General features: G+C 42.1%; 3 protein-coding genes, 1 long non-coding RNA gene and 1 other non-coding gene across 20 annotated transcripts in view; 1 reads left to right on the top strand and 4 right to left on the bottom strand.

The window, feature by feature from the left end:
- TOMM20 (translocase of outer mitochondrial membrane 20) overlaps window positions 1-2,355 on the bottom strand; it is a 112,501-nt gene extending 110,146 nt beyond the window's left edge. For 8 of the 12 annotated variants that reach the window (XR_010830269.1, XR_010830271.1, XR_010830273.1 and 5 more), the window contains exon 1: window positions 555-1,549. Coding sequence is in view for 2 of the 12 variants with exons in the window: in XM_066994036.1 (XP_066850137.1) it covers window positions 2,113-2,236 (124 nt within the window). In the remaining 10 variants the exon portion in view is untranslated. Of the gene's footprint in view, window positions 1-554; window positions 1,550-2,112 lie in introns of those variants that run through there. The other 4 variants (XR_010830276.1, XM_013200892.3, XR_010830277.1 and 1 more) reach the window with 3 other exon arrangements.
- LOC125180037 (small nucleolar RNA SNORA14) lies at window positions 1,749-1,883 on the bottom strand. Its single transcript, XR_007158259.1, has one exon. It is a non-coding gene; the product is annotated as a small nucleolar RNA SNORA14 (small nucleolar RNA).
- Window positions 2,356-2,601: 246 nt separating the features above from the next.
- Window positions 2,602-9,916, bottom strand: RBM34 (RNA binding motif protein 34). 2 transcript variants are annotated; one of them, XM_066994033.1, is made up of 12 exons: window positions 9,813-9,865; window positions 9,651-9,697; window positions 9,568-9,602; window positions 8,848-8,987; window positions 7,569-7,773; window positions 6,911-6,970; window positions 6,290-6,333; window positions 5,739-5,822; window positions 5,487-5,550; window positions 5,361-5,403; window positions 3,663-3,781; window positions 2,602-2,943 (listed from the first exon to the last, which is right to left on the bottom strand). In XM_066994033.1, exons 1-12 carry the CDS (start codon window positions 9,848-9,850, stop codon window positions 2,668-2,670), a joined length of 1,155 nt encoding a protein of 384 aa, XP_066850134.1. In that variant the 5' UTR covers window positions 9,851-9,865; the 3' UTR covers window positions 2,602-2,667. The 2 variants fall into 2 exon arrangements, with proteins under 2 accessions (XP_066850134.1, XP_066850133.1); XM_066994032.1 differs by having other exon boundaries at window positions 9,568-9,697; window positions 9,813-9,916.
- Window positions 9,917-9,962: 46 nt separating this feature from the next.
- LOC136790395 (uncharacterized) lies at window positions 9,963-12,041 on the top strand. The gene is made up of 2 exons (XR_010830279.1): window positions 9,963-10,498; window positions 11,224-12,041. It is a non-coding gene; the product is annotated as an uncharacterized lncRNA (long non-coding RNA).
- Window positions 11,654-25,916, bottom strand: part of ARID4B (AT-rich interaction domain 4B) — an 87,889-nt gene continuing 73,626 nt past the window's right edge. For all 4 annotated transcript variants that reach the window (XM_066994026.1, XM_048047914.2, XM_066994027.1 and 1 more), the window contains 7 exons: window positions 24,964-25,048; window positions 23,919-24,111; window positions 21,646-22,854; window positions 19,634-19,747; window positions 16,832-17,047; window positions 14,441-14,587; window positions 11,654-13,423 (listed from right to left, as the gene is read on the bottom strand). In XM_066994026.1, the coding sequence (XP_066850127.1) occupies window positions 13,293-13,423; window positions 14,441-14,587; window positions 16,832-17,047; window positions 19,634-19,747; window positions 21,646-22,854; window positions 23,919-24,111; window positions 24,964-25,048 (2,095 nt within the window). In that variant the 3' untranslated portion in view covers window positions 11,654-13,292. The remainder of the gene's footprint in view (window positions 13,424-14,440; window positions 14,588-16,831; window positions 17,048-19,633; window positions 19,748-21,645; window positions 22,855-23,918; window positions 24,112-24,963; window positions 25,049-25,916) is intronic.

The raw sequence follows: 25,916 nt of genomic DNA, 5'->3' as shown, positions 1-25,916 counted from the left end.
CCACGCAAGGAACTTTAGGTGCAACAGAGATCCACGTGCACCCATCCAAAACCAGCTCTCAAACAGCACGGGACTCGCAGGTTTTTCAGGCACAGCTCTTGCGTATGGGAAAAAATGTTTCAAATGCAAACCAGCAGACAACCTGATGCTCGGGCATGATTTGCAAAAATCCCGAGCTGCACCAGCAGCTTTGTGACCAGTCCCACAGCACCGACCCAAAACTCCTTGCCTCTCTGGCTCCCAGCTGTGAAGCCTGCCTCCTGCGCTCCTCTCTCTCAGGGGAGCGCAGCAGGCAGAAGGTGCCCCGAGCCCCAGCTGAACCATGAGACCCTACCTGCACGCAGAGCAGTTGCGCTTCGTGTATTCAGGAACAAGAACAGTAAACACATGTAAAATCTTATCATCTTAAACTAAAGCTGCAGAAACTAGCCAGCTCCAGATGTTCACAGCATTACAATCTTCTGGTCCCAAGATTAAATACAATTAAGTATCAGAACTAGGAACACAATTAAAATAAGAGCACTATACCTACTAAATAAGCAAGATTAAGACACCTGGAAAACCGAAGTCCACGCATTCTTGGAGACTCCCTTTTTTTTTTTTCCTGAAACCTGAATCCAGGCACTTCATTTTTACTATGGGATTTCCCAACGCAGTCTTTAGCCCTAGCACAGCCCAAACAAAAGGATGTAAAATGTAACTGGGATAGCAAAATAGTATCAGATCTTCCTTTGTCTGCCAGTGTTTGAACAAATACAACCTGCAATCGGATGACACACAGGAGCCCTGGTCCCTCCTGAAGTTTGGTGACACTGCATTACAGAGGCTGAAGAGCAATCTTTTCCTAAAAATGCTTATCCGCTCTAAAGATGGTTTCCACATTTTTTTAATACAATGCTCCCGCTGTTGCCTGAGAAGCAGTACATCCTCATCCAAGGAATGGCTGCTGCACCGGACCCTGCTTTTGCCAAAAGTTTCAGACTGAGCATTACCATCCAACGGCAAAAATGCTGTAACGATCTGGTCACTGATAACACTACAGAAGCATCCAAACTGCACAAACAGTTACAGTATTACGTCCTGACTATTATCTAAAGCCTTACTACTAGAAGCAGCCCAGTGTGTCATGCTGAAGGATCTGAGGTCTTTCAGTTAAGTCCTCCAAATAACAGCCACCTCTTACCAAACCACTTTTAAAGAAAAAGTAAGTTCTTAATCCCAGCAAGGCCCCCAGCACAATTTTTAGAGCCAGCCTAAGGTTTATTCAGAATGTTACTTGGTAGAAGCCCACCTAATGAAAACAACAGGATGCAAAAACCACTTTCGATGTTTCTGTAAGAAATCTTATGTAACGCAGTATCCTCCCTTCTACACGGCCAATTACACTGTCGAAACCTAGATTTCTGCTGTGAGCCAAACACCAGCTCACTATACTAAAAACTGCCAGCGTCTGCCTTGCACTAGAGGGTGAGAAGTGCTGGGAGGCCACACCGCCGCCGTGCTGCCGTGGTGCTCCCCGCGTGAGCGCTGCCTCTTCCATCGATGAGGCTGCAGTCGCGTCGGGTTTGCTTGTGGGAAGTTTACCTCGATAGTCGTTTCTGGCAACTGCAGCAATTTCTGCTCGGCTCAGTCGTTACAGGGTGACCACCCTTACTGCCACGGCAGGAAGGACCCAGCACGCGGCCTGGGCGCCTCGGGGAGCTGACGCAGCCGCACGCAGGAAGCCCACGGCCGCCGAGACGCGGAACCAGTGTCGAGGACGTGAAATAACGGGGAGCCACGGGCGGGGAGCCCCACGTTTTGGATGGATCCCCGTTTTCCTCTGGCATTCGTTCTTATCCTGGCGGCCAGCACCGAGGCCACCAGGAGGGTTAGGAATGCGGCGGGTGCGAGCTGCACCACTACCACCCCCCCCCCCCCATCGGGGCCCCCCCCGCTGCAGGCGGCGGTGCCCGGCGGTGCCTCAGGACGCCCCCCGCCCCTCCCCTCCCCCGCCGCCGTTTCCCGCCGGCGGGAGGGCGCCGCGCGGCCGCCACGTGCCGGGCCTGGGCGGGAAGGGCCGCAACGGCGGGGCGGCGCCGCCAGCGCCCGTTGCGCGGTGCGGACACTCACGCTCCCGCAGCCGGCTCTTGAAGTTGGGGTCGCTGCGCCGCTTGCGGTCGAAGTAGATGCAGTACCCGATGAAGAGCGCCCCGCAGAGCCCCGCGGCGATGGCGCTGGTCCTGCCCACCATCATGGCGCGGCGCCCACGGACGGCCCCGCCGGCCCCGCCGAGCTCCGCAGGCACCTTGGGCCGGGCGGGCAGCGGAAGGCGACGCCGCGACGCGCTTCCGCCGCCTCACCCCGCGTCATCGGCCGCCGCCGCAGCGCTCCCGCCCCGCCCCGCCACGCATGCGCGGCCGGCGGGCTCCGGGCGGCGCCGGGGGCGGGCGGGGCCCCGCACCCTGACGGGCAGCTCGCAGGGACGGCCCCATGCACGGGGGGATGGGGGGGCACGGCCCCGTGTCCGTACTGCAGACACCGCTCGCCCTCAGGAGCCCAAAGCCCGGAGGCTGCAGCCGGGGTGAAGGCTGACAGCAGCCGCGGCACCGCACCAAACGCCTCTGTTCACAGGTTTTATTAAAAACACGCCACGGCTTTACACGCCTCGCTGCGCTGTGCGACAGGCTATTTGTTTTTCCCAACTTTCTTCTTGGTAACGCTTTTTTTCAGTCTCTTTGTTTTGGTGCTCTTTTTTGACGGGACTGCCTTTTCACCCACAAACGAGTTGTTAGAGACGCCCTTGGTTTTTGACGCGGCGCGAGCTCTGTCCTTAGGGCCACGCGGCTGGTTTGGAGCTCGCTGCGGGGCTTTCCCCTTCTCAACGCAGCGCTTCACTCGCACCTTCCTTCCCATCAGATCGGAGTCGTTGAGTTTCAGAGCGAGATGCACGGCATCCGTATTCTACGAGAACAGACATCCGCCTTAACAGCAGCGTGCTTCCAGCTGATGACTTCCAAACAAACGGCTGCCTTTCCTTAATCCCTGTAGGCAGGGTTTTACAACAGAGAGCACCCAAACTGCTCCTTTTACTAAACAACAGGCATCTCTGCTCAGAAACACGAGCACACCTACACAGCCTGTGCACCGAGGCATACATTCTTGAAAATGAGCTCTGAAACAGCTTACACAAGTTGTGAAAGACAGACAGAAAGAAGGAGAAACTGGTAAAAAAGGTCTTGGGCTGCAGGAGATAAACTAAGGAAGATGAGGCCGGGAGAAAAGTACGAGAAAGCCAGCCATACAGAACCTAAATGGGCAGAACTAGCCACAGAACTGGCAGGAGAAAAGAATTCCGCTTATATTTTGAAACATAAGAAATGGGAGAATGTTGCAGATACACCAAGTGAACTCATCTTTTCCTCCTTTAAATCTTTCCCTTAAAGGTCATTTCTTTAACCCCAATATTTTGTAGCTTTTCTTTGTACTTTACCTAAAATAGTTTGCTTTGCATGTGCTTCCAGGGAACTGGTCTTCCAAGCTACTTTTAAGGTACAAACCAATGCTACCATGTATCATCATATACATATCCAAAATAGCAAAAGGTCAGAAAAGGCCGTAAAAGCAAATCCCAGCTCAGATTTTGAAGTGCCCAGTGTCCTGAGCACGCCATACATACATACCTCGAAGAGAATGTAGCCAAAGCCCTTCCCCATGCCGGTCTGCCTGTCTCTCACAATTCGCACTGCTACCACATCTCCGCAGTCAGCAAAGTGATCTCTCACGGCATCATCGCTGATGTCTGCAGGCAAGCATGATAAAACAGACGTCTCCTCAATCAAAGAGACAACTTTAAAAGCCTGGCCCACATCCAAATATTTTATATTTACCAATTTAGGTACACTATATATATATTTAGATAGAAAATTTTATGTATCAGTGCATAAGTATTGGCGGTTCAGAAAAATACCAGCCAGTTAACAATGCAGACTTTATAAAGGGCTGTTTGCTTTGACACTCACTGATTCGCTAGCTTTGAAGTGTACAATACAAATCACAAAGGAGAATGAAGGCAAAGAACAAAAGATTTTTTTAAAAATAATTTCATTTATGATTTGAAAATACTGGAAATTAAGATTCAAGCAACATTTTTGTAGTTCCTTCTTATGCCAGAATCTATTTCTAAGAGTTAATAACTGATGACACCGAGCTTCAGCTGGCAGTTCTTGAAGCCTAACGCTCACTGACCTGGACAGGGGAGATGGGATTAATATTAATATTACTGAGCCTCACGTGTGGCCATTACCAGCATTCTCAGTCTCATACTTTTGCAACCAGAAAGGCATGGTTTAGTACTGTTACATCACACCTAGGTTACTCTCTTTTCTGTACAGCCACACTTCACCCTGTGTAAGTCCCTTTACACAGCCATAATCACATCTGTGCTACGGGAGGGTCTGAATTTAACGGTACAGGTTTAGCTGCAACAATGGGACGTCAGTGTGCTGAGAACAGTTCAAGGTGCTGAAGTCATTTCCAGAGCACTGCGAACGTCCAAACTGTTCTTTTCTGCAGGAGGCACGGGAGCACAGACAGCACTGACACAAGCTGCACACAGCAGAGAAATGTCACCAAACTCAGATTTATCACCTCTCAGATTTTCAGGCAGGTCACATTTTAGGCTGAAGCCCCAAACCCATCTATTTCAGCACGACCATGAGCAGTATGTGACACTGGTTCTTGTGTCAGGTCATCAGCACGGGGCATGCCTTCACCCTGCGTACTTACACACCCACACCATCCCAAAGCAAGACGCTCATCCCAAGCATCCCGACTCCATCAATACCTTCGTGCGGACCACACCGGACAGCGATCCCTTCACCTACTCAGAAGCAGCTGAATACTCATTAAGCACTCACCCAAACCGTACAGCAAGCCCCTCCGCAACAACCCATTGCCAACAGCTGCCGGGACAGAGCCACTCATCTTGTGGCTCACAGACAGCATCAAAACTAGCCCTAACTGTGTGTCGTTTGGAAGAGGTTCACAAACAAGTTCCAGCGCACATCTGACAGTTTATTAAGCTATGGCTCTATGCAGTTCGGTCATATTTACGGAACATCTAGTAATGACGAGAAATAAAAGTGCTTGTAGTTCTACAAATGTAACAGAAGAAAACAATTCATCTGCAGCACTTGCTGGAAACTTACCCCATTAGGTGTTTTAGTCAAAATATAAAAGTACTGTTTTAAAAATTCCAGTAAGTGATATTTAGCTACCTAAACAAGATACCCTGAAACAACAATAAATTAAGAAAATCCTAATGTCAACATATTCCAAAAAGTGTTAAATAATGAGGTATGAAAATCCATTTTACTTACCATATGAGAGATTTCCCAAGAATACAGAACGTTTATTGTCATGCTAAAGAAAACAAGGAAGAGGTAAGATGCTATGTTATTTGTTATAGCAAAAAACAGAAAATGACTTTCAGACACACTACTCACCAAACTGTTTTTTGATGCAATGTCAACTCGGATGTGAAATCCGCTAGCAATTTCTGTTCCGTTTCTTTTGGAGTCAAAAGAAAAAGGTAATATTTAATTTACAAGGTCCTTGCACAGTATTCTTCCACAAGCAAATTTACTTTCTAAGTTTGAAAAAAAATATATTTTAATTCAAGCAAAAGAGAGGAGGCAGTTTAAATTTATCCTTTCACACTCTGCACTTTCAACATGAGGACCAAAACCAAGACTTACTTTTTTAGAGCTTTAATGGCATCACATTCTTCCTTAAATACAACATAAGCATTAATGTACTTCACTTTAGGGTGAATCTTACGCCTGGAACAGGAAAAAGACACACATTTAAATAATTCTGAGATATTGTGCAGCACACAAGCACTTCCTGTTAAACATGTTTATATCTCCTCTGTTTTGCACACAGGAGCAAACTGAATTCTCTTAAAGGTTGAGAAGCTCTTTATGTCCAAGGAAGTCCCGTTGTACATCTCAGCTTCTATTTGCACCCAGATTGAGCGTCCTCAGTGCAGAAATACACACAAAGGAATTAAAGACAATTACTGCACTTATATTTTCACAAGGAGGTAGGCAACCTAACAATTAATTACTTACTGCTATACTGGGCACATAATTCCTTTTTACTTCTCAAAAAACTTGCATACACACAAAGGTAATTTCAAAAGTCAAAGAAACAAAAGAAAAAAATGAATATAGCTAAATATGTAAGAACATTTAAAAATCATTTTTGCCTTAAAAAATAAAGCATGAAACTCACAAGCAGAACCTACTTTATTGCTGCTAACTTTTTGGATAAAGTGTCTTCTGCTGGAACCTTTAAAATAAAAAGAGCTTATGTTAACTGGCCCCAGTGTCAATTTATCTCAAATGTTTGCTCTCAAAGAAGAAGTCAAAGAGGTTCCATTCCCACCCAGAGTAATAAAGCCAGTACACGGAGCAGATGATGTAAATGGCTATTCTCAGAGATGATCTGGAAATATCTCAAAATTACATAGCTGGCTTTAACCTGATCTGCTATGTTTCTTGAGTTCCAAGACTATTATCTTCAACTGTTTTACCCAGTACAGTGAGTCGCAATCAATATTCCTTAGCTCCTGTAATTTAAGAACAGCTAAACAATACCTTAGTTAACCCCCCAGTAATACAGGCATACTGCTGGGACAGAAAATACAGCTCCGATCGTACAAACTGCTGTTACACGATGAGTACAATGTGATGAAAGGAAAGACGCACCTGTGGTGCCTCCGTGGTAAAATCTCCAAGGCTTCTTCTAATGGTAAAATGTACCCACCCAAACCTGCTTCTGAATTAGTAAGTGTACAACCCTTATGAACACTATCCTGTAAGGTCACAAAAGTAAATGCCATGTAACCTCGGAAGAAATAACGTACCACAGAACGGAATCGAATGGATTCTATTTGTCCATATTCTTTGAAAAGAGATTTCAGCATCTGAACGGAAAACATTACAGATATTCAATGCATTTCTGCATCCTGATAACAACAATTACTGTTGAACACTTACTTATTAGTAAGATTTTTACACTATTTTTATTTCAATCATACAAGGTATGTTACTGGGCTACTAAAAATAAACAAGCTTCTGTGTTTCCTGTGGCAGCATCTTATTTTACAGACTGACAAAACTGAATTCACACCCCTAAGTATAAATTTAGGTATAGGAAGGTATAAATGTAAAATATTTTACGCAACCATCTGAAGTATTATTTATATTCAAAATTAGAAGCAGATTCAAGCTTTGTACTTGCAGTTCTCATTTATTAAGTAATATTTAATTGAAAAAGAAATCAACCAAAAGAAATCTTCTACTGAAGAAAGAGCAACTGCAGCCACTGCTGTAAAAAGCTCAGCCCCAGTAAACCAGAAGAGGCTGCCTCTAATGGCTTCTGATGAGCATTATTTCCTACTTTCACAAAAAGCAATTTTAGTCACAAGCACGTATGCGTTCTCATGAGGAAGCATTCCCTTAAACTAAGGTAACTTTCACAAGCCTTTTCATTCTTTCAGCTGCCAGAATCCACTCACGTACCTGAGCAGTGGAGTTGACAGGTAGGTTTCCAACAAACACTGTTCTTTTGTTTTTTATCATTTCTTCTGCCTCATTTTTTTTCTTTTGTTGTTTTAGAGTTTCTGAATTAACACCACTTTTGGCGATGGCACGAGAAGCCCGTTTCACTCTGCTTTGAAATAGTTTTTGCTCCTCTTCTTCATCTGCCTGTTCTAAAGCACTCTCCCTTTTCAGAAAAAGACAAGCAAATTATAATTGATGGGGAAAAAAACAGGACATTTGAGGTAAAAGAACTGAAGCCTCCAAGACAGGAATTTTAACTTATAATTTTAAATGATTATGTTCAACGTAAAATTTCAAACATTTTTGCCTATTATGCATTACATAAACATAGTTTTCTATAATATGGAACGGTCAGGTATCTGCTGCCCCAGAGCATGGGGCACGGAGCACTATTATGTGTAATTAAGAAAGAATTCAGAAGTACATTGTTTTGTTTAAAAATGAAGGGAAAGAAATCATCTTTGTACACCAGAAATAAGAAAACATTTTATTCTTCCTGGCATCCACAGCACTCACAACAATCTTTTGGGATCCATCACTAACAGATTTCTACACAAACTTGCCAAAACAGCATGAACAATAACCAAGAAGGCTACTGGCATGAAAACAACAAAGAAATTATTTTGTTTCTTGGGCATGAAAAATGCAACAACAGTATCAGAGACATGGTATTAGCCTCAAGAGCTATAACCAAACAAACGTCAATATTCAGGAACTGAACAGAGACTAGCTTCCCACTTGAGTCGACAGCACCTCGCTTGCCCTGCATGTTTAAAGGAACGGACAGCTACCAACAGAGCAGCTCTGCATCGCAGCAGAAGCCAGCACTAAGGACAACGAGCTCTGGCTGCACCTTGCTCCTGCTGAAAACACCTCTGCTCCTTTGCCTGCAGGACTGCCGGATAAAGGCAACTACAGCTCGAAAGCATCACCTCGTACCAGAGAGGACAACAGTATCTACATCTCCACCCTACAGCCCTGTTAGCTCTCTAACAGCAGTTCTGCATTCCACAGACCTAGGACCTACCTCTGACAAGAAGCTGAAGTATTTATCACCTTCCGGTGCAAGCTATGGGACGCTGCCACAAGCTTCTTCAAAGCCATCTTCTTAAACTCAAGGTTGAGATTAACAGTAGACTAAAACTTTGTGGTTTCACTAAACTCGTAACGTTATGTTTAATCTAGATGGATTTTTTTCTTTAATCCTACTTTAAGAAGGTATCACCTATTCACCTACCTGTTTGCCAACTTTTTCCCTGCTTTTGAAAGTTCCTTTTTTCTTGTTTTCTTCACTTTTATAGGAGGTTCTTGCCTGTTAGACGAGCTCTGATCTTCTGATGCTTTCTCCACTTCTGGACGCTTTCTCTTCTTATTTTCCTTAAAAAAAGTTAAAAGAAATTAACTTGAAAAACAAAATTCCTACGATTATTGTATGAGTTATGATTTATTCAGAACGCTACTAAGCGAAGGCATTAACTGTGCAAGAAGAGGTGCTTCCTGCATCCAGACCTGTCACCCACGCTCCCTCGTGGCAGCGTTGCTACCCTGTTGGAATCACCACGACGGCTGCTTGTGGTGAAATCAGCAGGAGGGGTTGTGCTCCAACAAGTTGCCCTGTCTGACCACAGGAAGGCGGTGTAAGCCACCTGACCCCCTTGGGAAAGCGCCTGCCGCCCCGCCCGGCCAGCACACGAGGTCTGTAGCTGTACAGCGCGAGGAAGCACGGCACAGAGCAGACCTGCGCTCCGCGGGGGCTGGACGCGGTGCTTAGGGACACGGTTCAGTGGGTGACAGCGGTAGCAGGGGGTCGGTTGGACCAGGTGATCTTGGCGGTCTTTTCCGACCCTAACAATCCTACGACAAACCCTGTGGCGCCCGTCGCCGCCACACAAACACGCCGCCACACCAAGGCGCCCCCAGCAAGCCGCCCGGCTCCCACCCCCACGGAGGAACTCACCCTGGGCACGGCCACCAGCACGGGCGGCGGGGCGGCGGCGCGGAAGAGGCTGTCCAGCGGCCGCGCCGCCGCCCCGGTGCCGGGGAAGAGGCTGCCGAGCACCTGCCCCACCACGTACTCGCCGCCGGCCCTGCGCGGGAGGGGAGCGGCGTTAACGGCCGCCGCCAACGGCCAACGGCCGCCGCGCGAGCGGCTGGGGGGGGGGGGGGGGGGGGGGGGGGGGTGTAAGGCGCGCGCTGACGCACCCGGGCAACGGCTCCGCGGCTCCCCGGGACGCCGCCATGGCTGCGGCGAGTCGAAGGGCTGGGGGGTGCGTCACTTCCGGCGGGAGGGGGCGGAGCCGCGAGGGGGAAGATGGCGGGGGGGCGGTGTGAGGGGCGGGGGGGCGGCAGGCAGTGACGGGGTTATGGAAGGGGCAGGGCCCTGGGCAGCTGGCCGAGGTAGGTACCTAATTGGGACCTTTTCCCACAGCTTTTCTTCCTAAAGCATGACTTCAATGCTACCAGGCGCGACAGCAATAAGGACGGAGCAGAAAACCGCACGCCACGTAGAGGCTGAAGGGGCCGCTGCAAAGGGGCAGCGGGGGCTGCCCTGCGCGCGTTGGCCTGTCAGGTCTGCCTCACGGGTCAGCACGGCCCGAACCATCGAAACACCAAAAGTACCCTGGACACGCGTTCAGCTGACTGCTAGCGGAGACGTGTAATTGCTGACGCGCGACAAAAGGCACAGACAGGCTCCAGGAGCTCGGAGTTTGAGGCAGAGAAGGAAATGGGATGGCGTGACAGGAACTGCACAGCACACCCGCGGCTATTCTCAGCGTGACCAAACACGAGGCACAGCACACATCTGTCACCCAGCCGAGGCGTGAAGCCTAAGCAAGGGGTAGTTTTGCCTCTAAGGTCACCCTCGGAGCAGGCACTCCAGGGTACAGGTATGTGTTCTCGCTCAGCTTTAAGCACAGTGTGACTGCCGAGCAGGAAGCGCACCCATGCTTAAGCTGCATTGCAATATACCACCCGAAAAGAAGCTCAGATTTCACTTACTGGAAACTTGGACAAATTTGCCTAGCTAAACAGCCTGGCAAAGGAATCTTCATTTGTAACCACCGGGACATAAGTAACACAAACCATTTGCAAACACTTCACAGAAGATGTGCAATATAAAACACCCAGAGCTGATTTTGATGACTCATTAAACTGCATGCAAGACACACAAAATTAAACAATCCCTGTAATAAAGAACAGCAAAAATCCCTATTTATGCAAAAACTTTCAACTTAATTTAGCAGTGGGGAAGCTAGGGGAGGTGGCTGATGAGGAGCCTCTCCACTATTCCATTTTACAGAAGTAAACAAACCCCCCCAGAGAGCAGGAGTGAATGACTTGTATCAAAGTGAAAGTGCTGGCACTGAGACAGGCTGACCCAGAACCAGCAGCGAGGGGGAGGCTGAGTGCACTCAGTTGCCCAAATGCAGTTTCCAGTCGCATCACCGGCTGCGCCTCCTGGGACTGCAGGCAGAACTGAACTACTACAACTCTGATTTCTGTATTATTAAAAAATTACTCCCAGCAGTCTCAGATCACTGCTCATTATGAACCAAGTGTCCAAAGCTTATCAGTCATTTATCATCCTCACTGGTAATCCATCATTTTGCAGGTGCAACAGTATTTTGGTCAGCTGAATGAAGGCCAGGTGTGGTATAAGCAGATATAACTAAAGACTTCATTCACGTTTCACTTCTACCATATCAGAACTTAACCGGTTATTAGAAGCCAGCAAGTATCTCCAGGAGCTCTCTTATTCATTGCCAAGCTACCTGAATTAACACGAACCAAAGCTCATCTTTATTTCAGCTGATTCCGCTTTAATGATGTCAATAGGCGAAGCTCTCCTGTTCTGCTGAAAAAGATGAATTTGAGCCGACTGCTAAGAGGAAAACGGGGCCAATGTACCTGGTCTATCTCATTTTCGTATGGTTATTAGCAAATGGCATTTGATATGGTGTAAACTAATTCTGCAGCTTGGTGTCACTTCAAATGAACACATTACAGTTACTTAATTAAACTGTTAGAAACAAAATCAGGGATTCACAAACTATGGCATTTTATTTCAGAGGCCTTTGCTTACATTTGTACAATATATTACATAATTCTCCATTTTCTGCAGAACCTAATATATATTTTATAGCTTTTTTCTATAAGCTTTTCCTTCAATGTTTGTCAACAAATTTTTACAGTCCTGTACAATTCTGAATACTTTGAAACCATTTTCAATAAAATCAGTTAACCTTAAGCACACACTACGAAGACTGAAAATGCTTTTCTTAGAAAAGTCAAATGTAAAGGATTCTGACACTCTAGCATCTACAAACAAAATGCTTTGAATTCTTACATGTTGTATTGCCAGAAAACAAAGAAAAACATGCCAGCCCCTATTTCCCCAGCCAAAAGAAGTACACAGAACTACAATTAAAACAGTAAAACAATCTGTACAATAAAGTACTGTGTATTAACAGTGCCAGGTATTAAATAGCTTGAATGAACACTTCCGCAATATACAAATGTCTTACAAAGGTATATAATTAACAGGAGAGAGCTTGGGATTCATACAACATAAAATCAATACAAGTGAAAACAGTTTGAAGTTGGTTTTGGAATTTGTACAAGGCATTTAAAAAATTAAATGTCTACCACTCAGCTAGCTATTTATTTTAAAAACAACTACCCTTTTGTGGCAGTGTTCATATCAGCAACCACAAATTATAACCTCACACCTTACTCGGTCTTGAAGTCCTCTCCTTGAAGCTCGTAATAAAATAAGCATTACAAATGAAATATTTGTTGCTTTAAGGGAAAAGAAACATTTACAAGAAAACACAAAAATATAACTGTTATAATCCATTATGAATAAATATACACTTTAAACTGGCTAAATACAATCTTTATACATTAAGATTTAATACAGTTTGTTAGCCATTTTCTTCCTTTTTTCATAATGTATTTTATCAAAATTAAAAAAAAATACTGTTTTATAGAAAAATGGCAAAGTACAGTAGTTTCATTCCAATTAACGGGCCATTAAAACCCAGAGTAACCTATTTAAGCCTAATTCAAACCTGTAAACATTAGTCAGTTTTGTTTGTTTGTTTTTAAAGGAATCCTTGTATTTGGTTATCAGGACTGATGTCAAACATCCTAACTGCAGGTTTTGAATTGAATACATGTGCTTGACGTATACAATTAAGCCACTATAAGGTGACTTAGCAGTTAAAAAACAATTAGCTTGTACAAATGAAAATAGGTTCAATATTTGTCATAAATAAATGGAAAAATATCAAATGTTCCAGCTTTAACAAAATACCAGGGAATACATGTACAGTAAGCCTTACCACATTTATTTAGATCAACCCAACAACTATATGCTTATTGTACTGTCTCTACAGGCAGTGAACAGCCTCCATTTGCCACAGTGGAAGGCCTTCGAGTCACTGGACTTACAATTCCCAGACAAGTTGGAAACAATTATTGCTTGAGGAAAAGCAGTTTGTTGTACTTTTTCTTCATAAAAGTGCACTTAAGTGCAAAGTTAGCTTGTCAAGAAACAACTTTAAATACAAAATAGTGCTTGTCTGAATTTTGTGCCACTGTGCAGTATAAAAAAAAATCAAAAAAAAAGAGTGGCCCTCAGCAGCCATTAAGTGCAAAGTGCTTTGGCAAGTCCTGCTGTCACCTGCACTCAACTGACATTCCATTCTGTGATGAACTGGACATAGATGGCTCTGCTAACGTTAACATAACCGCAGCCGTAATGGAACTGGAGGAAGGTGATGAGGAGGAAGATGACGTAGTAGCAGCACCTGCATGGGAACGACAAGACACAGGTTTTACAAATTTACAAATTAAGCAGTAAAAAGGTTTACGCATTCAGTGACAAGGACTTGTGTATGCTGACTCCAGCATCTCATGTGTAATAATTAAAAATACCTCTGTTTCCTAGCTGTTGTGGGCAATACTCTGAAAGACAAGTTAGGCTAGGTGCAAGAAAGCACAACATTGCCCCCTGCAGCCCTGGTTCACTGATCACCCAGACAGAGGATGCCAGAAGCCATTCCTCCCCACGAGCACACTGAACAGCTCCCTTTTCTCCGCAAATGTGCGCTGGCAGGGCCTTGTCCCAGCACTGAACCTGCCCAGACAGACGGCTCTGGCAACCAAGCAGCAACTGCAGTGCCTGTATAAAGGCTGCAGCACCCCTGAGTCTTACTATACGTGGCATTTCAGCCTCTTATAATCAGTGTGCAGTTAAATATGCAGATAAAATGAGATGTGAAGAAAATCTTCTTAATGCTGTCAGAAGCAGGAACACTAGAACATTACTTACAGAAATAAAACAGCTTCAGGGGAACAAGAGAGTTTACTTGATGGTTTCCTTTAGACTCAAATCACTTATGCTAAGGTGAGAGCCTTAACTAGACACAAGAAATATTATAGTAAGCTGTAGTACAAGTTGAAGAAAAGTAATATTATTCAGAACCTCAAGATGCTTTGTCCACAGCTTAGAAAAGTTTATTAAACTCATTTTTTCCCGTGTAAAGTAGCTCTGCTTAAATAAAATAGATTGCCTGCCTTTTAATGTGCCGTGTCCCCCCCCCCAGGTTTAGTTAAATATCACTGAATACCTGAATTATATCTTCTAAAGATAATAAAATAATCATATACAGTGTTTAAAATAAAATTACATGGAAAAATAACACAACCAAACCCAGACTCCTAATGGCACACATCTTCCTAAAAAATATCCAATTCTTACCTACACCTTAATAGCATGACATGTGACAGCCCTCTCAAAGAAGTAGTTATGTCCCAGCACTTACTTTCCCTCTCCTTTTTCTTTAAGCGCTTTCTTCTTCGGTCAATGGAAGCCACCTCAGATTTTAAGGACAGGTAATGTTTCCTGATTTCCTGCAATTTTTCTTGAAGAACAGTTATGCGTTCTGCACTTGTCAAATTTTCCAAGTCAGCTGTAAATTAAACAATCTCTGTTAATTACTGTATTGCAGCACTTCCAAAAGCTTCTTGAACATCAGTGAAGTGAGAAGTACTCAAATCTTACTGACATGCTTTGACACAGCAGACAGCACATCCAAACACAGCAACAGCAACTGCTGTTTATTACCACAAACATTTATTTTTTTTAAGTAATACCACCAACAGATGCACTATTTTTTTAATAAAGGGAGTAGGAGGAGAAAATGCATACATTCCTCTCCACAAAGGACTGGCAAATAAATAGAGACATAGTGGAAACATAGGGGCCAAAATAAGCTTTGAGCCTGTTGCTCTGAGTCCTTGCTAGAGCTCTGTTTGATCTAATACACCAGGAAGGTCAATCTTGCCTGACTTGCCTTGCTCTTTACAAAACAAACACGTTACGACAGGAGTTAGAAGAGCTGTGGGTTGGTTCTCATCTAAATCCATGGCATATGGGCCATAAGGTACAACGAGATCAGGTCTCTTCTCTCCAGTATCTCATGTGGGGACATGGACACAGGCAGCAGAGAAGCTGCATTCAGGCTGTTCCCAGCTGGGAGCTCTTCCCAGTGTGGCGCACACCTGCGGGGAGCCCAGCCAGGAAGAACCACCTGGGTCCAGTCCCCTTCAGCCACAGGTAAGCCGTGCTGTACACACTCCATTCAAAGACATTTAAGAATCATTTAATACATTGTGGGCCACATGAAGCTAGCACCAAAGGACCAAAAGCCACAACTGTATTAGGCTGTGGGGAGATGAGGGAAGCTCACATTCTGCAAATATCCTGTGCCCTGCAGCAGCAGGAAATGCGTTAAATAGCACTCCAAAATCCAACCTGTTTCCTGCCAAGCAGAGTTAACAGGTGCAATGTAACAAAGGTAGACAGGAAGGAGAAAAAGCTCTTTAAGTATGTTACACGAGGAAACTGCCCGATGAATCTCAGCAGGCTGAAAGTGACAATACAGGCAGTATCACACAGTCTGGAAGAACTGGAGAATGTAAGTTGGCTGTGAGGAAGAACTAGGAGAAACATTCTTTCAATGTAAGAGTAACAGAGACTCCAGGCAGGAGAAGAAAATGTGGAGTCAGATTCTCTCAGCACAGAAATAGCTGGTGAAGGGGAGAATTCCCTAGGCATGAAGGAACACTGCTAGCAAAAAAATGTCAGCAGAAGTGCCTGCACAATGTGCTGTACTAGCTTGTTCCTCTTCCTACATTACAGAAGGAGCAGCAGCCTTCATGCAGCCTGCGACTGATCGCAGCAGAGCAGAACAGAGCATAATGCTCTGAGAGCTTCAGAAACCTGACACATGCTAAGGTCATCTGTGAATATTGAATGAGATATTATGGATTATTTTAAGAAGCCATTTAAATCACTCGTGTCACACAGCTTCAATTTGACCTTTAAAAGCAAAGAAAAAGTAACTCACACAATGCTATACATGTTTATGGTTGGTAGTAAGGAGAACAGTTTATTGCTGACTAGACAAACTCCTAGATGCTGAGAAAGAGGGCTAAAAATAAAGTTTTTGTTTTAACAATCCTTTTTTCAATTGCTTGCTGATCATTATATGGAAGAAGAAGGCTTATCTAGTCATCTAGTATTTTGTCATATTTATTTTTTCTTCCCATTGCAAGTAGTGCTGCGATAGCGTACACACGCAGGCAATGAAGAAGTTGCACTAATAGCACTGAAGCTACTGTGACGCTTTTCGGATTGGTAAATGTGTGATCCCTTCAATGCTGTGCTCAGCACCACCTATATGTGTACCTGCAGCTCACTGCACAAACACACTGCAAGTTCTTATTATTAGAAACAGTAAACGTGTCCTGATTCATTAGGACAAAAGGGAAGGAAAGAGTTACAAATCACTCACTCAAATGCCTGAACAACAACTGGAGAATGAGGAGTAAAACAAGGAAGCATCAACACAAGCAGCACATACAGTGAGTAACATTCATGCCTGAGGGAGAGGTCAACACAGGCTGGCAAGAACAGTAAGTCAGCGCAGAAGCTGTATCTAAAAACAGTATTGGAAAAGTGGGATATAGGCAATTTCTTGAATTGCAAATGCAAGTAAAACAAAAAATTAAAATCAGGATTTATGCCAAAATTGAGCAAACTAAGGATAGAATATTTTTCAGGAAAAAGGCAAAAAACCCGCAAAACTTAACAAGTCCTCTTATTCTATTCTCCAAGACCACACTGAGCATGTTTTTTAGAAAATACTTACACATTTGGAAACTCCATTTGTAAACTTTGGGCAAACGATTATTCTGTTCTTTGAGATCAGACTCCTTCTCTCCATTTTTCCCACATTTTCCTGGAGATTGTGTTCTTGCAGGTGATTTGGTTTGGTGAGATTTCATGCCAGTAGAAACTGATTTTGCTGGCTGAGACTTGGACAGACTTTCACCAGCAGATAGTTCTTCACTATCACTGCTGTTTGCTGAAGAAACAAGATGACAGGTTACAAAATAAATACCTTCCTGCCCAAACCAAAGCTTACCAGAAGCTACCTCTGCGCTAATTTCCATTAAAAGCAGTTTATCTGACTGAAATCCTTTTACCTTAAAATGACAATAATCTACCTGATATAGAAGCTTATCACACAACCCTTTGCATCACAAGCATCAGAGGACGAGCCAACAAAACAGGCAGTCATAAGGTGGAGCCTTTCTAATTCTGGCATACTTTGAAAGGGAAACCTTGCACAGGTAACACTGTCCAGTCAGTTGCTCTGCAGGTAGATTCAGAACTATTACGTAGACTTACAGGAACCAAGTCCTGCAGAGGTAGATACAAGTATCAGACTGTAGCTCCACAACCACCCTGAATACTGACAAGCGTGTTGCTGACAGTGCGTGTGCATGAACCTGGAGGAACATGGACAGACTTCTCAGATGAAGATTCTTGCATAAGATCCCAACTACTCTGGGTCTGTGTAGCAAAGATATATTCTACTCTGAATGGTTCAAGACAGCATCACACTTTTTCTTTAGGGGTACATCCATGAATATGCTACCTCCATTAGAAAATAAGGCAAAGAGGCAGTGCAGCATGTCAGTGTAGGTGCAAAAATTATCCACATATTTACTGGGGCTACACTTCCTTCTTTTTGTAAAAACAGTTAGGAAGACTGATGATGATGTCCTATTTCCTGATTTTTTTTTTTTTTTAAATATTGTTTTCTTGATATATGCAAAGCTCTATCCAGTTTTAGAGGTGAGCAATCCTGGGGCAGGGATGTAACACAAAAGAGAATAAACAATTGTCCTCTTCCTTAGCCTTATGTCACCTTTATTTTTAGGTTTTCAGAGCTAAAATGACTAGTAAGTCTGAATTTATGTAACATTATCTATAAAAAAGTCCTCAGATACAACGTTCTAGTTCTTTAATTGCAGAGAAACATCTTCAACTGACTGAAAACAGAAGAACCTGACCTCACAATAAAATCACCAACTATAAAGCAACAGGCTCAACTGAACACTTTTCCAATCAAACTGCCCAAAGAATAACAACAAAATAATCTAAAATATGAAATTCATGAGGAATGATTAAAAGGATGATGGGTTGTTTAGCTTTATAAAAGTAAACCTGGAGTGGAAGCAGGGGCAAGAAATAATTCAACATACATCTAGTGAAGCACTGGAATAAAATGCCTAGGGAAGCTGCAGAATCTCTATCGTTAGGATTGTTTTTAAAAATATGTTCAAAGTAATATTTAATCAAGAGAACCTTATGCCTCGCTTGGTATTGACTGAAAACCTCTCTTGGTTCTGTTCTTTATGATCTAGTTACCTACAAGAGCAGCTTTATCTAGTATACCTGCATTTTGCAAAAAGCGTTTTTTGCTTATGACTGACTCCACATTATATCTTTTTATTGCCTTTCTCACAGCAGTGCCTCACGTCTAACAAAAAGAAATGCATACATCTGCCAAGCACTGTACACAGTACAAGAAACAATCCTAGGCTTGAAGTGCTTGCATCCTGACAAAGACACAGGTCAAGAAACAGGGATAAATTCGCTGGATCAAAGGGAACAAGGACAAAGATACACGTGGTGCATTAGTTCCTGCAAATTCTGTTTTGTTACTTTAACAGATGGGGTTAAGGAAGGAAGAAAGATTACAGTAGAAAATTAGTGAAATGGAATGAAAAAGGCTAAGAGAATGTGAAGAGAAGGTCAATGAACATGAAAGGTGGGTAGAGCGAATACAAGAATCATACCAGAAAGTACAGACTTAGTAAAAGGTGTTAAAAGAAAGTAAAAAACAGAAAAAAGATATCTTTAAAAAAACAAAACAAGAAAACCCATCACAGTTGTCCTGCTTGCTTTATTCTCTAGCTGACTGTCCACTGCTTTTTATTTTTTATTATTGACTAACAGTGGGATGAGACAGTAATTGATTTTGCTGTCTCCTGAACACGTATGCATTGGTCTGTCATACAGCTCTGCATTTATTAAGCCTCTCTTCACGAGCACTGTAGTTTCTACTCCAATTAGCTTCTACAACCAAAAAGAAGTTTTATGATTTACTGAAGATGTAACAGATGACAGAAAAGAGAGCCTATATTCCTCTGGAATTATTGATATATTTGTTACTGGAGGAGAGATTAACTTGTAAAACACATCCTGCAGAAAATACAACATACAGTTTCATCCAGGTCCCAGTCTCCCATCTAGAACACAAGATCATCATGCCACAGAAATTACGTGATTTTTTTTTTTCCCCTGTGGTAACGAGGACACCAGCCCTAGCAGGTGTGAAATGCTAACTCAGTCTTCCTGAATTACAAGATTTTAATCTCTAAGAAATAGGTCCAGAAAAGACACAATACATTTAAAAACAATTTAGCATTCAGCAAAAACAGTTTATTCATTTACTCAGTGTTAAGAATTCCCTGATGAGAGCATTCTGTACTTAAAATACATTATATGCAACAAAATACATATTGGTCTTATTTCCCGACTTCTCCTGTGATTCTTAAAAGAAATGACATTTCACTTCACAGTGAACTGCTGTACTTACTAGTTTTACTCTTCTTTTTGTTGTTCACAGAAGATGTTTTGTGGCTTCTTTTCTGCTTTTTTGAGGAGCTGCCTCCTCCCTGAGCATCTTTAAGTCTCTTTTGGCCTGCACAGACTATGATTGAAAGAGGGAAAAAAAACAGTAAATACTCAAAGTCTCAGAAAAACACTTCAAAGCTTAAGTTTATAGACAAGGCAACAGTTCCTGTCTACACTTAAAACAGCTCGCCTTTCTACTTATACTGAAGAGAGAAGGTAAAGGAAGATGGAAAGCAGACAAAATATCTTGGTTAGAGTACACATGAAAGATGATTCCAAATGACTTTTTTCTTGTGTGCTATCAGAATTTCCCTTGAACCACATGGAATATAATTTAGCATATTAAGTTTCTCAAATAAATGTGTGCATTTAAGAACTATTGGAACTGAAACATGTTGGTAAAAGTCTGTCACACTTGAACACGCTTGGAAGCTGTGAGAAAATGAAACTATCATTTATTATCAGTAATTACATTAATTATGTTAAAAATCTTAGAAAATGTTAAAAAACATAAGGCAACAAAAATTAGGCTAAAAAAAAAGAAGGCAAACAAAAAAAGGAAAGTCTACTGGTATTTGTAACTACAATGGGGAAAAAGTAGGAAAGGAAAATAAGAATTTTAGTACACCTGTTAAAAGAGCAAGTTTTAAGACTTGTTCAGATGTTGTTCCACAACCTCCTGATTTGCAGTTAAAAGTGCCTCCTGTAACAAACCTTTTAAATTAAGAAACTGTAAGCTCACCCAATTTTCTAAAACAGCCAGCATGCTGACAAAATCAGAGAGGAAGTCTAATGCACGTAGAAGTAATAATGTGCAATTGTGTGCGAAAGTAATATTGTACAATAGTGTTAAAAAAGAACTTATAACAAGAAAAAGCTTCTTGATTTCATGTGCCAATCATTTCCTTTTATACAAAAAAAAGTTGTAAGCCTACATATCTATAGATTGCCTGGCAAAGTATTACCAGCTTATTTACTGAGGGCTACAAATTCACCTCTTCCAAACTCTCTCCTCTGTTTAAGAGAACACACTGCATTCTTTCAAAAGAACAGTTCAGCAAAAACAGTATCATAAAAGTAGCACACCTTAAGGGCATTTTGAGAAAATTCAGTTAATTATTTTTATCTCAATGAGAACCAAAACCTGTGGAGATCAAGAAATTACTTCTGCCATCTCAGGACTATATTCAGACATTTTTTTTTTCCTTTGGATTAATAACTTTTAGGCAGGTTAACAGTTTTAAAAGCAACTGTACTTTTGATGGAACTATGAAACTGTCACTGAATCCCACACAAAAAAAACCTGTTGGATCCAGTCTTGCAAATAGTTAAAAACCAGACAATACATTGACATGACACACAAGCAATAATTGAGTTTAATATCCTTTATATTCTAGTAGCCTCAGGATGGGAATTTCAATCTGCAAAATCATATCTGAAAGTGAAATATTGCTAATAAGGTCAATATTTGTGATCGTGGGTTCTTTTTGTTTGTTTGTTTTTTTTAAGATTAATTTCGTAACATGCAAGTTTGAAATGGCTGCCTAAGCATGCAATGATTGGCACTATTCTTCCCCTGAAAAATCAGCTTTAAGAAAGTCAAAATTTTATTTAAGAAACCAGAATCTTCTACTTGCAAGCAAGGTATTTTTAAAATGCATCCAGCTTGCTACAATAAATTTTTCCTACATGATGTATTACAGTTCACTCTGGGCTTTTATTGCCACCTCTGGTATAAACTTTATTCCTCATTAAAACCACTATAATTCTTACTATCAGGCCAAGAAAGTTCCTGACAGATTCTTTTATTCAATAGGTGATTAAGCCATTTCCACAGATTTGAAGTAGGCAGCTGGCTACTACTTCCTCCAACAACTTTCCAGCAGTGTAACCATAGCAGAATGAAGATACACCAGCAACACAAAAACGAGAGATGGTTAGGTTGAAGACACCTTTGTTTCCCCTTTTGTTTACCTTTCTCAGTATGCTCTGGCTCTGGTTGATTACTACTACTGGAGCTGACGCTGGCATCAAAACCTGTTGGAGAAATATTTCCCTCGGACTGGAGGTCTTGCAGCTCCCCTGCAACACTGTCCACCTCTATTGTGCTATCGGTTTCGCTTTTAATGCTTCGTATCTCTTCTTGATTTGGTGGCAATGTCTCTGACACAGTGACACTGGACTGATGCCTACTCTCTGTTACAGTTACAGATGAAGGTGATTCCGGAGTCGTGGGAGGAGTATTAAGCACTGAATTGCTGCCACTGCTTGGAAATTCAACTTTCTTTTCACCCATTTCAGGTGGTTTTTCCTCAACAGGTTTAACGTCTGCACTAGCTGGCAAAGGTTTTTCAAGTTCCGAGCTAGGCAAAGAAATGTCTTCTTCTGCAAGAGTCTGAAGCTGCTCCTCTGCTGCAGCATCCTCAGGAGCAGCGTGCGGAGGGGAGGCAGCAGCTTCAGTGTCAGAGTCCGAGAACAGTTCCTTCAACGTTTTCTTCGGCCACTGTCCCTGAATACTTGACCAGACATCTTTTCGATCCTTTGCTCTGGTATTCTGAAGTCTTTCATCAGAGTTATTTAGAAGCTTTATCCTTTTCTCTGCCACTTCAGAAAATCCTGAGTAGAAAGTACCTGTCCGTAAAGACTTCCTTTTCTCCTCTAATCCATTGTACTTTTTAGTGGGAGTGATTTTCACCTTAGACTTGTCTTCCTCATCTTCATCTGAGGAGCTGTTACTGCTGTTTTCTAAGCTAAGGGAATCTTTGTTTTTGGACTTCTCATCCTTCCTATTAGGCGACACAGTCTTTAAAGATTCCTCTGTGACACAGTATCTTCGTTTACCACGTTTTACCTGTGGTTTTGCTGTTTTATCCACTACCTCCTTTTTTACCTCCTTTCTCTTCTTTGTGGCTTCATCTTCTCCATCAGAGTCGGTATCTTCAGATAGTTCTTCCATCTCTTTTCGCAGTCTTTCAGGAGACTTGGAACCTGACTTGGGCACTACGGCATCTGTCAGAGCTTTAGTTTCTTCTGGAAGGGCTGAACTGCTCTGTTCTTCTTTTAGACACAATTCATTTTTATCTTGGCTCACAGCTTCGTGTTGAGATTCCTCTTTGCCATCAGCGTGTACGTTCTGGGCACTTTGGTCATCTTCCTGCTCACTGTCATCAGAACTTTCAGAAGCTGGTTAAAAATAAAATTTAAAAAAAGTTTGTCTTGATTCCTGTTACAAATACTACTAGAAAAAAATAAAGAAAACAGTACAGATATGAACTCATCCTAAAGGCAATTCTAGTAGTACACGGTTTAAACTGTATACTAGAAAGACTTCAGAGATTATTCTTGTTCTATTAGAATGTACAATGGCTAAATTAGGAACCAGGAAAATTCTGTATATAGAACATCTCCAGGAATTTCTTCCAAGGAGGTTCCCTAATTTCTGAAGGGGTAGAGAAAACAGAGGGCAACAGCTTTTACTTAAATAACGTTGGTTATAAATCCAAACAATACGAACTTCTTCATAATAAACCTAAACAGAAATTGAAAGTGCCAAATTATATTTATTTTTTGTAATGAGTTACAAATACTGCCATTGCATGCCCTTTTTCCAAAGTCCAAAACAGGTTAAGAGAGTACTTTTTCCCTGAAGAATCCACAGTCTAAAAGGACAGAATAACAGAGACAGTGGAGAGTATATCTAACAAACCCATCTGGTAACCAGCCTGGAAAAATGAACTGAATGCAATAGCAAAAGGCACTTGCAGAACTATGTGGACTCTGAGAGGGAAGACAAAAGAGAGAAAATTCAAGGTCAGGAATAAAGAAACTGAGAAAAGAAAAAAAGGTATAATGGAAAAGGAAACCAGCAGACATGCTGAAAGGACACCTAGCTTTATTAATTCCACTTTTCAAGGTGAAAAAAAATCATGGAGTTTTAAAAGTTGCATAAATCAGAACTTAGGAATTTAGAAATAACACAGGAAGCCAAAATGCTTTGCTGTATATCAAAGAAAAACATGGAGAAACAGAATGAAATTCTTAAGACTGTTAATATACACCGGATCCACAATACCCATTTTCAGAAAAGGTGAATGCTGCTTTTGTTCATGGGTTATTTCTGAAGATGATGTTATAATGAAAGCAACAGCCAGACTCAGAGGCGTACAGTTGCATCATTTGCTCTACACCATCATTTACTGCCCTTTAAAGGCAATTTTATGAAGTTTGAAAAAGTTTACATGCAATACCTTGAAGCCCATTAATGATAGAAGTAATTTCCATTGATTTAACAGGAGCTTGCTCAGTATTTTTGGCTTCAGCGCTGTCAAGCTTGGACCCAGTCTCAGGTGATGTGCTGGTATGAAAGGGTGGTTTTGACAAACGTCGCAATTTACAATTTTTAGGAGAATACTTCTCTTCCTTCTCTTTGTCGGTTTTATTCTGTGTGAACGAAAAGATGAAAAACTCTTTAATTTGAGCATACATCTTAACACAGAATATAGTCAAGCCATGCTTACAGCTATCTTGAACACTCAACCTGAAAAGACAAGCTTTCCTCTTTGTCGAAAAGCCTAGACATACCTTTCTACGACCCATGCTGAGATATTTATACCAAGGACAGGAACTTTGTCAATGCTAACACAAAGGTGAAAGCAAACACAGCCAGCGATCTCAGAGCAGTGGCACCGCAGGATGCCAGGCTGAACAGTGACAAGTGTGGGAGGGCAGGGTTATGACACGCCGCTCTATCACAGGGCACAAGGAGCTCTAGAACAAGACTCAGGTTCCAGAGGTGCCATGGTGCTGGAGGGGAAGAGGAGGAGCGCTGACAGAGGAGCAGCAGAAGGAAAAGCTTCCTTGTATCCCACTGTCCAAAGAATATATCATAACCTAAGCCTACAATATATCATAACCTAAGCTTTAAAGGAGTGGCTTTTGAAAGAAACGCTGTGAAGTAAAATTGTAGTCACATACAAATGGACTCATCATAGGTTTGCTCTACGGAACCAGGATAAGGAGCTCCTAAATTCTGCCTCCCAGAGTTGGCTCCAGCACTGATGGATCCTCTTTTGTTTTAAGTACATACTTCAATCCCACAAGAAACACAGGAAAGAGAAGCTTCCCTTCCCATCCTCCACATGAAAGAACAAACCGCAATGAAAGAAGTTTTAGTTTTTACCATCAAGCATTTACCATTATGCCTAACAAAAGGTTAGAAATGCGTGTGAGTATTTAAGAATACTTTAAACCAAAGTTGGGGGAGAACTAGGAAGAAGAAGGGAGAGAAGCTACCTTTATTTTCTTTCGATGCTTAATTTTTGGTACATTTTTGTCAGCTGGTCTCACTATCTTGTCTGCCTTTATCCACTCATCATACCTAAAAACAGAAAAAAAATACACATTTATGGTTTTAAGCAAACAACCACAACACTACAAAAGAAATGAATGGAGATAAAATGCTAGCAATATAAAAATGGAATTTAATTAAGGCATCATTAGTATACTTTTCAGTATGTAGAGCTTAAGCTAAGGTTCAATTCTTTACATGCTTGGACATATAGAACAAAGTTTTCTCATGCTGATGGGCAGGAGTCAAAGCTAGCACTTACACAGTCTGCATCAATCAACAGGAAACCCATGTATATAGGTAAAACAAACTACCAGAATGTTAATTCTGTATGGATCTCTAAGAGAAATACTTGGTATATATGCTGTAAAACCCTAACAATAAAATAAGTTCTTACTACTATATAAAATATGACCAGTAACAAAAACAATCCTTTCCAGCCTGACTATCTGCGAAGTGATCTTTTGAGTAGCTGACACTTGGGAATCACTAACTCTTAACACTAACGCTTTTCAACTCCTTTTCAGGTGTTTCCTTCTATATCAGAATTATTCTAGACAATATACAACTGCTCTCTTATCTTCTAAAGCTGGCCATGTTAAATACAAACATCAGACCAGAGAAATACGTTCTCAGTAAGAATATACTTTACACATGGAACTGTACTTCCCAGTTTCATCGCATATTTCTGAGAAACTGCAAGAACCAATGCAAAAAAAAAAAGTAAACATCGTTTGCTGTCCTACTTCAACTGTGAAATCCATGACTATCTGAATAAGAAATAGCTCAGTTAAAAGCTAGTATGTATTTCACTTTCGCCTCAGCGTACAGCCATACAGATTTTGAGCCCTTGAGGTAAACAAGAGAATGGAGGGGAAGAAACCAAGTAACCAAAAAC

Source organism: Anser cygnoides, chromosome 3, assembly GCF_040182565.1.
Source record: "Anser cygnoides isolate HZ-2024a breed goose chromosome 3, Taihu_goose_T2T_genome, whole genome shotgun sequence".
In the NCBI taxonomy this organism is placed as follows: Eukaryota; Metazoa; Chordata; class Aves; order Anseriformes; family Anatidae; genus Anser; species Anser cygnoides.
The sequence above is the reverse complement of the archived record's forward strand: the minus strand, read 5'-3'. Positions and strand labels throughout refer to the sequence as shown.

Coding starts and splice junctions, on each gene's coding strand:
- RBM34 (XM_066994032.1), bottom strand. CDS start 9,850: ATGGCGGCGTCCCGGGGAGCCGCGGAGCCGTTGCCCGG. Junction 5,551..5,738: donor GCCATTAAAGCTCTAAAAAA/GTAAGTCTTGGT, acceptor TGACTCCAAAAG/AAACGGAACAGAAATTGCTA. Junction 3,782..5,360: donor CTTGGGAAATCTCTCATATG/GTAAGTAAAATG, acceptor GCTTGCCTGCAG/ACATCAGCGATGATGCCGTG.